At 41.9% G+C, this 14,709-nt stretch overlaps 6 protein-coding genes across 6 annotated transcripts; 3 read left to right on the top strand and 3 right to left on the bottom strand.

Moving 5' to 3' along the window:
• Positions 1 to 6,399: 6,399 nt before the first annotated feature.
• On the top strand, positions 6,400 to 6,981 carry LOC108082396 (uncharacterized). The gene is made up of 3 exons (XM_017177741.3): positions 6,400 to 6,458; positions 6,619 to 6,812; positions 6,872 to 6,981. The coding sequence occupies exons 1-3, from the start codon at positions 6,412 to 6,414 to the stop codon at positions 6,979 to 6,981; spliced, it is 351 nt and encodes a 116-aa protein (XP_017033230.1). The 5' UTR covers positions 6,400 to 6,411.
• Positions 6,982 to 7,185: 204 nt separating this feature from the next.
• Positions 7,186 to 8,060, bottom strand: LOC108082391 (serine protease grass-like). The gene is made up of 4 exons (XM_017177736.2): positions 7,970 to 8,060; positions 7,872 to 7,914; positions 7,624 to 7,817; positions 7,186 to 7,568 (listed from the first exon to the last, which is right to left on the bottom strand). Exons 1-4 carry the CDS (start codon positions 8,058 to 8,060, stop codon positions 7,186 to 7,188), a joined length of 711 nt encoding a protein of 236 aa, XP_017033225.2.
• An 873-nt stretch (positions 8,061 to 8,933) lies between these two features.
• LOC108082299 (uncharacterized) lies at positions 8,934 to 9,329 on the top strand. Its single transcript, XM_017177630.3, has 2 exons — positions 8,934 to 9,085; positions 9,140 to 9,329. Exons 1-2 carry the CDS (start codon positions 8,934 to 8,936, stop codon positions 9,168 to 9,170), a joined length of 183 nt encoding a protein of 60 aa, XP_017033119.2. The 3' UTR covers positions 9,171 to 9,329.
• A 660-nt stretch (positions 9,330 to 9,989) lies between these two features.
• LOC108082344 (uncharacterized) lies at positions 9,990 to 10,774 on the top strand. The gene has a single exon (XM_017177678.3). The coding sequence runs from the start codon at positions 10,066 to 10,068 to the stop codon at positions 10,216 to 10,218; it is 153 nt and encodes a 50-aa protein (XP_017033167.1). The 5' UTR covers positions 9,990 to 10,065; the 3' UTR covers positions 10,219 to 10,774.
• Positions 10,775 to 11,792: 1,018 nt separating this feature from the next.
• On the bottom strand, positions 11,793 to 12,981 carry LOC108082393 (serine protease grass). Its single transcript, XM_017177738.3, has 4 exons — positions 12,721 to 12,981; positions 12,614 to 12,656; positions 12,360 to 12,538; positions 11,793 to 12,296 (listed from the first exon to the last, which is right to left on the bottom strand). Exons 1-4 carry the CDS (start codon positions 12,971 to 12,973, stop codon positions 11,815 to 11,817), a joined length of 957 nt encoding a protein of 318 aa, XP_017033227.3. The 5' UTR covers positions 12,974 to 12,981; the 3' UTR covers positions 11,793 to 11,814.
• Positions 12,982 to 13,289: 308 nt separating this feature from the next.
• On the bottom strand, positions 13,290 to 14,524 carry LOC138928036 (kallikrein-13). The gene is made up of 4 exons (XM_070284131.1): positions 14,316 to 14,524; positions 14,199 to 14,244; positions 13,991 to 14,142; positions 13,290 to 13,930 (listed from the first exon to the last, which is right to left on the bottom strand). Exons 1-4 carry the CDS (start codon positions 14,515 to 14,517, stop codon positions 13,359 to 13,361), a joined length of 972 nt encoding a protein of 323 aa, XP_070140232.1. The 5' UTR covers positions 14,518 to 14,524; the 3' UTR covers positions 13,290 to 13,358.
• Positions 14,525 to 14,709: the final 185 nt, after the last annotated feature.

Below are 14,709 nucleotides of genomic sequence, written 5' to 3'. Positions count from 1 at the left end.
TACTCCTTCCGCTGGCGACGACATGTGCGAGTAGCTGGCAAAGTTTTTGCCCAAACAATAAATTACTATTACAATGACAATTCCACCCGCAGTAGGAGTCGCTGCGAGCATTTTTCACGCTTCGGTTACAGTTCCGTTGCCGCTTCCGTTTCCGCTTTTGTGTGGCAGATATATCACTTCGACTTGATCAATGCTAGATCACGTCCTGATTCTCAGAGAAAAGCCTTACTGTTTAAGTAAAAACCCAGAAAAACCTAGCTAAAAACAAAAACAAAGTCCAAACAGCCGGATGTCTGGATTAACACTTGAGTTCCTGCATAAAAAAGGAAAAAAAAGTACAGAAAAAGCGAAGGCAAATAAAGCAGCGAGCAGAAGCAGCCCAGACACATCGACTTGCGCTAGACTGAGCAAAGAAAATATTGTTCCTGACCCCCAGGGCCAATGCCAATGCCGAAATGTCAAAGCTTAAAGTCGGCCCAGAGTCGCCGCATCCGTATCCGGGCTCGAGACCGAGGCCAAGTCCAAGTAATTCTGTGTTTTAATCAGTCAGCCAACGTCAGAAGTAATTAAGTGGATCTGGACTGGAGCCGGTTGCTAATTGAATGAGCTTACCTACTGCTTCGCTCTGCGTTTATTTGATTTATTAATTTGACCAGCCCCTCACAAGTCCCCCCCAAAAAAGCCAGAATCGATTACGAAGAACCTGCCTTCGATTGCGGTCCAAGGACCCAGGAAGTTTGCGTCAGCTTTTATTTACGCAAACCGAAACATATTAAAAATTTACGGCTCGTTTACTGCGATTTGTTCAATTAAGTCGATACGTTTCCGGCAGCCTGGGAGTCCTGAAACCAGTATCCACAGCAGTCGAGTATCCTGCCCCCATCAAAGTTGGAGGATGGCAACTTCAGTTTGCTTCGTCTGCTTCTCTTGGCTGCCACTTTTAATTTTCTTCAAGTTTATTTGCCGCTTTCCTGTGATTGCTTCATCCCTTTCGTTGCGCCTGCCTTCCGGAGGTTTCCTTTTTAATTTTTATTGAATTGGCTCTTGTTGCTGCTTAGACTTTGGATTGAAATTAAACGAGCGTGGTTTATGGGCTGCCGGGAGTGGGATTTAATCAAGTTATGCACTGCTGCCGGTGGGGGGTTGGTGGTGGCTGGCAACAAAGAAAACAAGTCTCAAGTGGCCGGCCATTGTTCTGGCCAAGGCGAAACTTTGCCAACTCCAAACTTAATTAAAAAAAAAGGGGTTAAGTCAGGTCTGAGCCCAAACACACAGACATATATGCAGGTAATATGCACATATTTGCTGGCATTGAGCCTGCACAAAGCTAATGAGGGCTGCGACCGCGAAATTGCGCGTAACTTGGCATAATATTGACCAATACTGTTAATTGCGTATACGCCGCATAGTCCGAAGTCCAGGGCTCAAGTACAGAAACTGACTCCCAACCGCAAACAGGCCAGCCGGGCAAACACACACACACACACACGCCCATCCACATGATGCTGTGCACATCAACGTAATAATTGTAATAATACAAATGCCGACACTTGCGGACAACAACCACGTCCTGGCAAAGTGCCAGGCAGCAGGTCAACAAGGATATACAGTACGTAAGCGTACAAGTGCAACATCTCCATCATCGGCATCATCAGCATCCTTGAAACTCGACGTAAGGGGGTAAGGAGCCTGCAGGTCGTAGTTCGCAGGTCGGATGTTCTCCTGATAATGCTGTTGCTGTTGCTGTTGCGTCGGTCGGGCAACTTGAAATGAATTTGCATAAACTTCGGAGGCCCGGTCTCGAGTCCCAAATTGAAATATGCCAGGCTGCCAAAACAAAAGCCAGGTGGAGGCACACATACACACACAGGGAGATACCCTTCCTCCCCATCCTTTATCCTTATCCTTCCCTCTGTCGACAGGGGTTAAGAAATAGGTTTTAGGGCTGCCACGTTGGCAAGCTGACTTTATTTGCAATATGGAAATATTTTTCATTACCTTGTCTCCGTCTCAACCTCGGCTTCCCTCATGTCAATCGCTGGCTGTCAAGACGTTAGTGGTGGTACTGCTATCTCTGCATCCGCATCCGCATCTGCACTGCTTGTGGTTCGGGTTGGAAATGGTTACGGATTGGGGGTATGCTGCTGATGTGGCTGCGGCGCTTGTCTTGGCATATTTTATGGCAATATTTTTGATATTCCCTGTTAGTCGCTCAGCCACTTATATGCCAATTTCGCAAGCCAAGCTCGGGTGAAGTGAAGTGAAGCGGAGCCAGCTCGACTCCCCGGGTCCTGGCTTTAACTTTTAGCAAACAAAAGGAGGTTTTCTAATGGAAAAAGCTTAAGTTGCAACCAGAGCGCTAGTATGCACTCAACGTAAAAGGGTTTAAGCCAAGATAAGCTAAGGAAAATATTAAATTGGTAATGGAGAAGAGCAGAACTTAGTTCAGTATCATTTTCATATTTTAATATTTATAAAAATATAGTATAGTATTTTCTGTAGTTTAATATTACACCTCCTTATTCCTATTATTATCCAACTGCAAGCTAAACCCCTTCCAAGTGTTGGGTAAATCGCAATCCTGGCAAACACACAGCTGCATGTGATCCCAGTTCCAACGACTCTTCAGCCTGGCACACTGGGAGCCACCGTGACCATATGGCAACCCATCGATCCCGGTTAATGGGCTCTCGACCCGAACTGACTCCACTCGAAGCGGCTTTGCTGTTTGCTTTCCGACAGATGCGGATATGCGGATATGGATGTGTGTCGAGTGTGCGCCGCAGAGAGCGAAAGTCACACGAGGTTGGTCGAACAATTGAGCGATTGAACGCTGATGGAGTCATCCAAAGTGGACGCACACACACACACACACACATAGTACACATGCAACACACTGCAGGATGTGCCAGGATATGCCTGGTTACGTGCAGCATTAGCGATAATCCCTAGTTTGCCAGATTGTGCTTATGCCACTCGCTTAAATTGAATTGCCACGGCGCTGAGGCAGCGACTTTTAATGCGTTCCATGCAATTACAGAGGCGGTGCTCCTCCTTCAGCGCACGGACAACAATTACGCGCATTATCCTTTCGACTGGACTCAGACTCGGACACGGACACGAATCCGGATCCGGATCCCCGGCGATAACACGGCGTTTGCTTAAACAAGCATAAATGCGAAACGCTAAAAGGACACTAAAAACGAGAAGGAAGGAGGAAACTAGTGGCTTCCGGCGATCGAACAAGGAATGCTCTTAAGAGGCATACAATTATTTTTAATAATTCTTTTTAATAATATTACTTTAATAATAAAATATCAGTGCATCTTCGCTTTAATTTGTCTAGTTATTGTGTTATTTTCAAGAATTATCAATCCAAGTATATAAATAAATTCAAAGACTAGGTTCTTATCAGAAAATCTTCCTCAAATTCTCTGAATTTTCCTACCCAACTTGAAGCCCCTTTAACCAGGACCTCCTTCAGGATATAAAGAGTGCTCTGCAATTTTAATTTGGCTAAGTAGCAGCCAGTGACAGACCAGCGCCATCAGAATGCGAATACCTTGTTAGTCAGTTGCCAGAATGAAGGCAGATTCGACCCAGAGATACCCTGTCTTTTCTGTTACCCCGCATTCCAACCTCTTGCCCTTGGACTTGATTCTTTCGACCGGAATGGCCAAGGACCTGCCATTGCCCAACTACCCTGTGAAGCCCTGTGAAAAAACGCTAATTTAATTTTAACTTTGTGCATCCTTTTCTCGGACCTTCTCTTAGTCCTTTCGCTCCGCCTGCTCCGCATATATATATACATATATATCCCTCTGTTTGATTTCGCTGTCAGCGTCTTTGGCACACTTTCGCAGCGCATTAGAGAGCTCAACTTTGTAGGAAAGCCAAAGTCAGAAAAGGAGCCGGCAAAATGAGGACTGAACAAAAAAAGAAAAAAAAAAAAACAGAAAGGACGAAGAAAAAACTGGAAGCGAAAGAGTAAAAGTAAAATATTTGTCCTGCCACGGCCATTGCAAGTGAGCAGCGCTGATTGCGGCACTAAAACGAAACGAGTTCTTGTGCGGCGATAAGATTTCCCATTCCTGCGAGGACATCCCAGAACCTCGCCGGACCCCCGGCCACTCACAAGTTAATCGGTCCGAAGTTTGGCCATCCCCATATAATGCGCTTGCCAAAAGTTTTCCGACCCCGGCTCAAAGGCAGTTGGCACCTCGGTCCGCCTTCAGTTATTTACGCAACGACGCCTGAACCTGACAATCAGCAGCAATTTGCCGCAGCTCCTTCGCACTTCGCACTCTACAATCCGCCGTCCGTTGTCCGTTGTCCGCATCCGCCTCCTCATCCTCATCATCTTCCACATCCACATCCGCGTCCGCATTCTTATTCAGAAAGCATCCGATAAGCATAACAGTTGTCGTCGTGCCGCCGACTCGCACCTTAGGTTCTAACATTTTCTGGGTTGGGTTCCAAGGGTTCCAGTGATGACCGAAATAAAAGCGAACAACAAAATTATAAAGCCTAACAAAAATGCTTACAATCACCTGTAAGTTGATACTTTGTTAGGATTTTTTGAAATTTATAATTTCTGGAAAAATTAACGAAGGTTATAAGGTTGGTTTTGTAGTTTTCAGGAAAGGAAAGAAACTTCTTATCTTATAGAAATACCCCTCGAAAGGCCAAATCCGAAAAGATTCTATTGCCAAAATTTAAAAAAAAAAAATAATATATATATTTAAATATTTATTTAAATTAAAGTATCCTTGTGAATTTTAAAGGCAATATTTGTCCACTAAATTTTTTATTTTAATATTGAATATTCCGTTTTTAAAAAGTAAAACCAAAAAGGACATATTTTCATCTCTGACTGTTGCTTACAGTGGGTGGTTGGGTTGGTTTCTGGGGGTTGGCTGGGGGGCGGTTGATGGAGGTGAGCCGCTGCCAACAAATCGTCGCCAGCTGGCGGCAACAATAAAACGTTTTACAATGTAACCATGGCGACGACAAGGACCCGGACCATGACTAGGACCAGGAACGGGAGCAAAAGCAGGAACAGAAGCCGGGCTCGTGGAACCGTGTGGCCATGTGTGGACAACAATGTGCAACAAAGTTCATAATTGTTTATGGCGACGCCTTCGATTTGATTTTTATGTCTTCAAGGGTTTCGGGGGCAGTGATTGAGTGGCAGTCCGGTGAAGCGATAAGGGAAGGTTAGAAAAGTCTTTGAATGATTTTAAGGGTGGTAAAGAAAATGGAAAAGATGAGATTTCCATTTAATAACATTTCAAGATTTTTCTATACTTAAGTTCAATGGAGAATAGTTGAAAAATATTCAAACAAAGTCAATCAAAGTTAGAGGAAAATTATTTTATATAAAGAATATATACATAAACTTTTTTTCATTAATTAAAATGTAAGAAAAACAAGAAATTTATTAGCTAGAAAAATATGAAATTGTATTAATATTTACAGCTAAATTTAAATATAAAGTAACCAAATACTTCCCCTTCTTCTGTATTATTTTATTTAAAGAAAATTTCCTTAACATGAGTTTTCTCCGCCTTCGAGTTTGAGTTCCCTTAAGATACTCATTTGGCCTAGAATTAGGGATGAAATTTCAGACTATAGTAAATTATTTTTCCCATCCTGCAGACATTTCCCCCTCTCCCCCTGGTTTCCCCATCAGTTTGGCTTCATTATATTGAAACTTTTGACGTCGTTATTTTGCATAATTTACGCCACGCTTGAATGCAGCAGCCAAGTATATTTCTATAACTACGTCAGGAGGAAACTGTGGGGAAACTCTGGAGAAAATACATGGGAAATATGGGGGGAGGGAGTGTGCGTGTCGGTTGTCAACGCTACCTTGGCACATGCGAAACGTGAACTTCAAGACATCGAGTTAATGATTCGCACTTGTTCGCCAGCCAAGCCAAGCCAGTAATGAAGTTGATTTATAACATTACCAGGTACCCGGAGTTCCCTTCCGATTCCAATTTCAATTCCTACTTCAAATCCTCCTAAGAATGGCAACTCCTTTATTGTCTGAGTGCATTGAACTCTTTTAAGGAATGCCCCAAACCCAAGCGCAGGAAATAAAGACCAAAAATAGCTGCATTGTGGCTGCGGGAAGCCCAGCTGAGCTGCATCTGTTCGGTTTAGTTCCGTTAGATCGAGGCACTTCCTAAGCAAGGCTATAAATAGAAGATAGTGCCACGATAGTGCCTCCGTTTCCAGTCACGCGTCTGCGATCGGCAGCCGTCCTCCCTGGATAAATATAGAATGTGGAGAAGTAGGCCCGACAGCCACCCAAAAATATAATAATGAGGGGAAACGGGAGTTTGGGGAGTCTGGAGTCTCTAGACTGGAGTTTGCAGTATTCAGTTCAGTCTTATAAGAAGTGCCATGGAGTGCAGAGCTGTGCCTATACTTCCCACTTACTCGCAGGCCTGGTTCGTAGTGTTTTCAAATTAAAAAATAAATTAAATCAATTAATAACGAGTGAAAAATTAAACAGAATTTGTCAGAAAGCCATTGAAATTATTTATTTATGGTGTAAAAATTAACAAAAAAATATATATAATTAATTAAAATATTTTAATAACCCCTTAGCGGTACCTATCTGCCTCGAAAGCCTTCCCTTTGCCGTACTCTCTTTGATTATGGTCCTCTTAACGATCCCGTGATAATTCTCATAACTCTGGCCGTGGTCGTGGGATCCTTTTGCCTGCTCAGCGGCTTTATTCTGCTGTGTGTAGTTTCCAAGGCCTGGCAGGATGAAACCTCCGAGGCCATACTCCTGATGGGTGAGCATAAATTGTAAAGATGTTAAGTACAATTTTCAGTCTAAAGTTACTTTCCACAGCGATTGGTTTCTTTATCACTGCCCTGTCATGTGTTTCCTGGAAATTAACGCGTGCCCAGCGAATTAGTCAGTTGGTGGAGGCTATAAGCGTGGAGACCCAAACGATCTGACTTAGATATAAAATTCTAAAAATACTTGTAAATTATTTATATAGTTTTAGGAAATCAATAAAGTAATTTTTAATATGTCATTATCAACTGAATTCATTTCAAGGTTCTTTTGCTTCAAGTATTATTTTTATTTCAAGATTCACAATAATTCAATTCACATATTAAACTTGAAATGGATTTAAATTATATAGATTTAATAAGCTATTAAGCCCTTATGTTCTGTGTTATCCATGGCACAAATTTGGTCACATCGGTGTATATAGCAGACTTTGATTTGCCGCATGGAGTGGGTCCCTTACTGACAATTCCCGTCTGGACAATTCGCTGCGAATCCTTGTAGAAATACGGATAGGCCAATGGACCCCCGGAGTCACCCCGGCAGCTGTCGTTGCCTAAGGCCGTGACACATAGCTGACTGTCTATTAAGGAACTGCGGCAGTTGTGAGGCAGGCGCTTCACTTGTGCCTCTCGTAGGACATCGGATAGCTCCTTGCCGAACAGACCCCAGCCGGTGACCCACTGCTCCGTGCTGTTGCGAATCTTCTGCTGGACTTGGTCGTAAATTGGCAGACAGATGGGCGTGAACCCTGAGGAAATGCTTCTAGGTTACTGGACTCCCTCGGATGTTGGAGAAATACTTACTGGAGGTGTCGATTTTCCTGACCAGCCGTATCAGAGCAATGTCATTGTGTCCCGTTATTGGATTGAAGTCCGGGTGGATGACGAAGCTGTGGACTTCCACATCCTGGTAGCGCGGCTGGCAGAAAACCTCCTTTCCATAAGCGGCACAGTCCTTTTGTGTCATGATATTATGCTCTCCCAGACGAACTGAATATCTGCAAAAATCGGGGACTTAAAAGAGCAATTTCCTTAGAATTTTGAGTACCTACGGCTGCAACACGTTAAGGCAGTGGGCGGCAGTCAGGAGGTAGCCTGAAAGAGATTGTCATTGGTTCGTTTCTGGATTTTGAGACTATCTGATACTTACGTGGAGTAATTACGGTGGCCCCGCATCTGAAGGATTCCCTGTATGGAAAGCCCCCGTACTTAAGCAGAGCCATCCAGGGCCGCGATCCCATTCTGACTTCAACGCCACCCATCACCAAGAGCTCTTCAAATATTCCGCAATTCGCATCCTCTTCCTTCAGAAGCTTCAATCCCCTGTGATTAACGGGGTCCGCGCAGCAAATAGTCTATGGAAAATGCAAATGTCAATCTCCCTATATTTTTTATCATTAATTTATAATTTTCTTTAACTAAGACTTACTTTCTTGATCTTATGACAAGGTTGATATGAGTTTTCACGGATTTCTTTTTCTCTGATGGTCAGTGCTTTGCCCTGTATTACTTTGTTTACAACTTTAAGGATGTATGGGCAGTCCTGGAAGCGAAGACACCTGCCTGGCTTCTCATCATAGGTAGTGCAGTATTGTGGAGAAGTAGAACCCAGTCCCGACTCAAGGACCACAATCAAGCACAGTGCCAGGAACGCACGCCACAGGAAAGACATTTCGCAAGGGAGCTTAGAACGCAACTGAGGGAATATGTCAATGGTTTTTATATCAAATATTTCCTAAGCGAATTTATTAATAGGTTTTGCATATAATAATTTCGTATAAAACAAATTAAAATTCCACAGAAGGCTGGGCTCCATTCGATGAAGGAGTGTAATCTTTAAGCTTTGGTTTTTTTGTACTAAATTATTCATGCTTTTTGACGGAAATTTCATAAATACAGTAATGCATTTATAAATATAGTATACATATATTTTTCTCAATACTTTCTTTTCAATGAATAATTCCCTTGTTGTGCCTTTGATTGCGAATCGTAGGTAACCAGAGTTGATCCCTCTTTGTTTTCTTTTGGCGGGAAATTCAGGCAGCTGTTTTTTGAGGGTCTACCTGAGTATACCCTCCCGCCGTCTTCAGTTTGATTCGAGACCTCGTCGAAGGATGCCGCACTTGCAGAACATCGAGCGGGAATTTCCCCTGCACTGGGCCTTGAATCCAAATGTCATCTCTCATTTATATGGAAAATTTTCTAGAAAACTCTGGCGCTGCTGCACTCAACTCTGTCATAGTCCCAAGTTTAGAAGATATGTTCGGTAAGTTTTGCTCTATTTTCTGTACAAAAAGTCGACTTCAAACGATTCTTTTAGGTTTCTGGAGTCCAGTCTGTGCCAGATTTAAGCTGACTTTGATCGCAGAGCAATGATCTAACATAAATGCGCAGCAGCTCCGGATTAATATCTTGGCAATCGCCTCACGTAGACGATGCCAAAATGAATTGTTTGAATTCCATTACGGCCTGGCTCAGAGAGTCAGTCAACGATCTTTGTACGGATTTTATTTTGAGCAGCAAAAGTATATATATAGAAGAGTGTCAAGACCATAGAAATACCTTGCAGTTTGTGTCAACAATTTAAAGAAAAGATTACAAGGAAATAATGTATAATAATGTGTAATTTAACGAGTTGAACTTTGTGTATGCAGATTGTCTTTTTTTTTAAAGAAATTTTATTTTTTAAAGGGAAGCATTTCTTAATCTTAATGTTAAGGCACCAATACTCCATAATTAACATGGATTTTACGAGTTTCATATGAATACAAAAGCCATTAAATATTTATATTAACTTTAAATAAAACTAATCCAACTGATCCCCATTGTATTGAATAATTTGTTTAAAAATCAGAAAAATATTTTAAAGAACAAACAAAATATTTTTAAAAATAACCCAGTGACCAGTCGTCTTTATCTTTGCTCAAATTAGCACAAGACCAATATACCTCGATCTCGATAAGCATCGAGTATTGAAACCATATTTCTGTGGCATCGTTCACTGTGCTGTGGTGCATGAATGACGCCAACGGATCGGGGCATTTACCAGGCCAGCCACTGGGAAACTACCCCATTGAGGCGATCTGGCGACAAGCCCGCAATCTGAGCACCTGCTTGGGGAAAACACGTTGTCGGGAACTGCCATAAATTACGGGTGCCATCACGGCGAGAGCTCAGTCTCGTTTTACCGTCAGACGCGCAAAGATTGCTTATAATAATAAAGAACAAAAAATAAAAAGTATCAGTATGGAGATCTCCATTGGATTTGGATCCCTGAACAGTGCTCTCAGAGCTCTTATTTTCGGCAGTCTACTGCTCCTGATGACCGCCATTTACCGCGATGACGACGACTCCGGCTCCCACTATATTCATCCCCGGCACGCCATGCAGCATGGCTAACTGCTCCTCCTACTCCACCAGCTACACTCTCCTGAGAGTTAGTTCTAAGTCTAGTCCGTTGCAGCCAAGTGGCTCGGCAATGAGTGCGCTGCGTCGCCAAAAAACCTGTTTGCACGCGGTGCCGGTTCGACGACATATCGAGCACTAACTGCAAAAATAACGTAAGCCGCATTCTCTTCACGCCAAGAGGATTAATTAGGAAGCGCCCCCCCCCAATGGATCGCCTTCAGAAATCGTGTATCTGAAATGGCATCTAAATTAGTGAAGTGCATATATCAAATATTAAGCCAAAATGTGTTTTATTGTAATAAAGTGCAACAAATAAAATTATGTTTGCTATAACAATTAATACAAAACAGAATTACTTTCCCAATTACTATAAAAAGTATCTTAAGTAATAACCTATTTTAAAAAGTAAAACCACCCCAAAGATATTCCTTTTAATTTTCCTTACACAGAAATTAGTAAAACATTACTAATGTTTACCTTGAAGAAAATTAATCAATTATATATATTTTGTAAAAATTTAAAATAAAAAAAATACATATAAAAAATACAGCATTCTGTTTACCCTTCTCTATACAAGCCCTCTTTGTTCTTTATCATATATCATTTTTTTATGCTGATACGCTCACTGGCGTTGAGTCAACTCACATCTGGTAATACTAATACTATATGGCCCGGGATCGGGCGGAGCTCGTGGCCGTCGAAAATCGATTAGCAAGTGAGCAATAGTACTCCCCGCAAACGAGTTGCAAAGTCAAGGGATCGAGTTTGTTTACTGAAACAGTATTTATTTATTATCAGCACGTGTAGAATAACATGACACTCGGCTCCGTCACGAATATTTGTCTCTTCTTTCCCTGACACACTTTATAGCTCGACCTTTGCTAAAACCCACAATTATATATTGTTATTATTATTGAAACAAGTGTCTGGACTTTGCGGTAACTGGTTTTTAGAACATAAAGTTGTATGATTTATTGAAGATAAAGAGGGTGGCTTAAGTGCAAAAATAAGTTAAGAATTAAATTCTCAGAATGAATATATTTATTAATATTTTTGGAACACTACTTTTAGTTCTGGTTTTACGTTTGACTAATTTTACATTACAGCGGTCTTACTTTAGCTTAGTTTCCCACCTCTATGTTTTAAAATTCAAATACACCAACCAACTGACGATTTAGTTCGCCATACACTGGAAATAATTAGAATACAATAATATTAAAAAAAAAATTTATTTATTTTCAAAAAATTTATTTATTTTATATATATATATATATATTATATTATTATATATATATATTAAAGAAAAATTCTGCTAACTTTATTATTTTTCATTATCTCGTTTTCAATTGTTAAATTGTTTTTAATCCGAAATAAATAAATTTAACGATGGTGTTTCTGGGAAACACAAACAAACAAGTTCTTAGAAATGCTATATATTCATCCACATAAAATATAATATTATTTTTTGTGCTTGTCAAGTGAAAAATTGAACTAATTTGAAAAATTGATCAACAGATATATGTATAGTCAGCAACTTTATTCATATTGTAAGTGATGAAACCTAGTATCATCCATCCGGAAACTTGACTATATTGGATGATAAAAGGTGGGTTTTCTTTCGAGCGACTCCCTCTGTGCTGGCCTACCCGGAGCTTCATCATCGGGAATGCTGTACCTTCGGACCACACGCTTTATCCAATTGCCATGGCTAACAACATCGGTGAGTATGCTAACGTTTTCGCACTGCCGATTGGTGAAGCTGGCGATGCCCAGCTGTACGTAGACCCGTCTGCCACCGTAGGCCATTTCCCGGCCCTGGGGACCGCCAGAGTCGCCGTTGCACAGGTTGCTGTCATCATTTCCAGAGCAAATCTGGGTGGATGACATGAGCTTGCCAAACATCCGTTCGCAGCTTTCGTATGGCCTCCGGTTAAGTCTAAGTTCTTGGAGAACGCGAGATGTTTTCCCTGGACTGGTGTATCCCCAGCCGGTGGCATTGAACCATGTGACCCTGTCAACCAGTGGCTTCATTTTCGAGTCAACAAATACACAGATGGGTTGGATGTGAGCTGTTAAAAATGGTGGTGGGGATTGATATTCATTGTATTTAAAGACCTGTATAGAAGACTCACCTTTGTATGTCACCCGACGATCAAGACGCAGCAGTGCAATGTCGTTGGTGTGTTGTTTTAAATCATAGAATTTGTGCTTGATGGCCAGAGTCACGTCATACTCCTCGCTGGGATCCATACACAAGTTGCCCAGGCAGTCTTCCTCTTGGTCTCTGTTGTATTCGCCTAATATAACAATTCTGAAAAATATTATTAATTATTATCATGAATCTTGGGCAACTTATATATTATAAATGATAAGTTAGTATACTTACAGGGGGTCATCTTTTACACAATGTGCTGCCGTCAAAACGAACCCTGAAATGTATATACTATTGATTACCAATTAACTATTGGTTATAAGGAAAAAATGTCTACGAACAATGACTGATCAGCGATCCTCCACAGGTGAAATAAAGGGGAGTGCGGATATAGGCCATCCAGGGATGTGCTCCAAACTTTGCATCAACCCCATTGATAATTCTTGGTCCCATGTCATCATTAAGGTCCGAGCCATACTTGGGTTCTGATAAGCGTCCGCAATCTCTTTCCAGGAGCTGGAACCCATCTTCTCCAACGGAGACTTGCAGGCAGACGAATAACACTGCCACGATTCCAGCAACAGCCCACCTCATTTCGGTCCAAGCCATCCTCGGCTACTGATACGTGTTTCGTGAAGGTTCGCTTATTTTAAAGGCATTCTGTTTTCTGTTATCAGTAATTATATGCTGGAATTCTAGGAAAAAAATCTTGATGTTGTTTATGGATTTAATGGGCTTCTTGGCTGACGGAGAATAACTTCTCTTTAATCCGAGTGATCTAACTACCTTTTAGAGTCTATTTAAAATGTGAGAATATGGATATTTTACTTTTATTATATTATCCTTACTTCCTCATCTGATCAATATTTCAAGCTTGACGTTAGTAAGTTTATTTTGGTAAAACTCAAAGTTACAAAACAATAAAACTTTTATTCAGAAGTTGTACATTTTTTAAGGATATCTGGAAATAATAGATGGTCTAGAATCTAGAGTTCCGTCCCTTTTTACCCCAGAACACACTCTTCTTGTTCGCTGAATTCGTAAGTGTTCGCCGCGACCTCATCGAGGAGCCAGTAGGAACAACCACAGTCTTCGAGGAGTCAGTAGGAAAAACAACAGGCTTGTGTCTTCTTTGGTCCACCGAACCGCCGTATAGGTACACAGTTTTCAAGATCCACTCGGAATAGCGCGGCACGTCCGTGTAGATGCGCGTGTGCTCGCAGTCTACGTCGTTGAAGCTTGCAATGCCGATCTGATAGACAAACTCGTTGGTTATAACCTGGCTCAAGGCCGATCCAGAAGGACCTTCGCAGGAGGATGGCGCCTTTGGGTTCCATCCACAGAACTGAAACTTGTCCTGAACCTTAAGGTTAGCTGGGCATTCGTTTTGGGGCAAGCGCGTAATGTTTGTGGCATGGAAATCCCCGCTCCGGTACCTCGACTTGTTCTTCTGGTCCCAGGCGGCTCCGGTTAACACCTTGAAATTGCTCTCGACAAGCTTTAACCAATTCGAAGACGGGTCCAAGACTATGCAGATGGGTTTAATGTGTGCTGTGGACGAGTTTCTCAGTGGGATTAGGGGAACACGAATTACGTAAGAAAAGTATATACCTTTGTACTGCACCGACCTGGTCAGCATCATCAGTGCAATGTTGTTCTCCAGTGTCGCGTTATTGTACCGACGATGCCGGAAATCTAAACGCACACTATGTTCCTCAGGCTTTTCTGCACCCACACGGCCATATTCCCCAAGGCGAACTTTTCTGCAAACGTAATTATTCATGCGACTTCGACTTGCAGGAAAAAAATCAATACTTACAGGGTTTCACCATTCTTAATGCAGTTCGCCGCTGTCAAGATAAATTCTAAAAAACAAGACAAGTAATATATATATAAAATACTGATCAGGCTTTAAAAACCTCCGACAAATACACACTCGGATGGATCAGGGTTCCGGCACAAACGATGCGTCCGTTGCTATGCAAAAGGGCCGTCCAGGGACCCAATGTCTGTGGGGAATGTCCGTTGCGCGTTTTCCCGCAATTTTGATCAAGGAACTGGGCCGATCCCGATCCCGATCCCGGATAGAGGACCAGCAGGCTTGCAAGAACAGCAATAACACTTGGGAAGCTCAACATTGCGATCGAATCAGCGGCTATATACTGAAGTTATTTTAGCATCGAGTCGCTGTTTGTATATTGAGTTATCAGCCAGTCTTGAATCGGTCGGTTATTGGGGTCAGCCCTGTGATTCACGCGAAAAAAATATAAGAATATGCTATATATATTTCGTAGAAATGCTTTTATATTACCATTCTTGGAAACACTTAA

The sequence above is a fragment of the Drosophila kikkawai genome, chromosome 2R (assembly GCF_030179895.1).
Source record: "Drosophila kikkawai strain 14028-0561.14 chromosome 2R, DkikHiC1v2, whole genome shotgun sequence".
In the NCBI taxonomy this organism is placed as follows: domain Eukaryota; kingdom Metazoa; phylum Arthropoda; class Insecta; order Diptera; family Drosophilidae; genus Drosophila; species Drosophila kikkawai.
The sequence above is the reverse complement of the archived record's forward strand: the minus strand, read 5'-3'. Positions and strand labels throughout refer to the sequence as shown.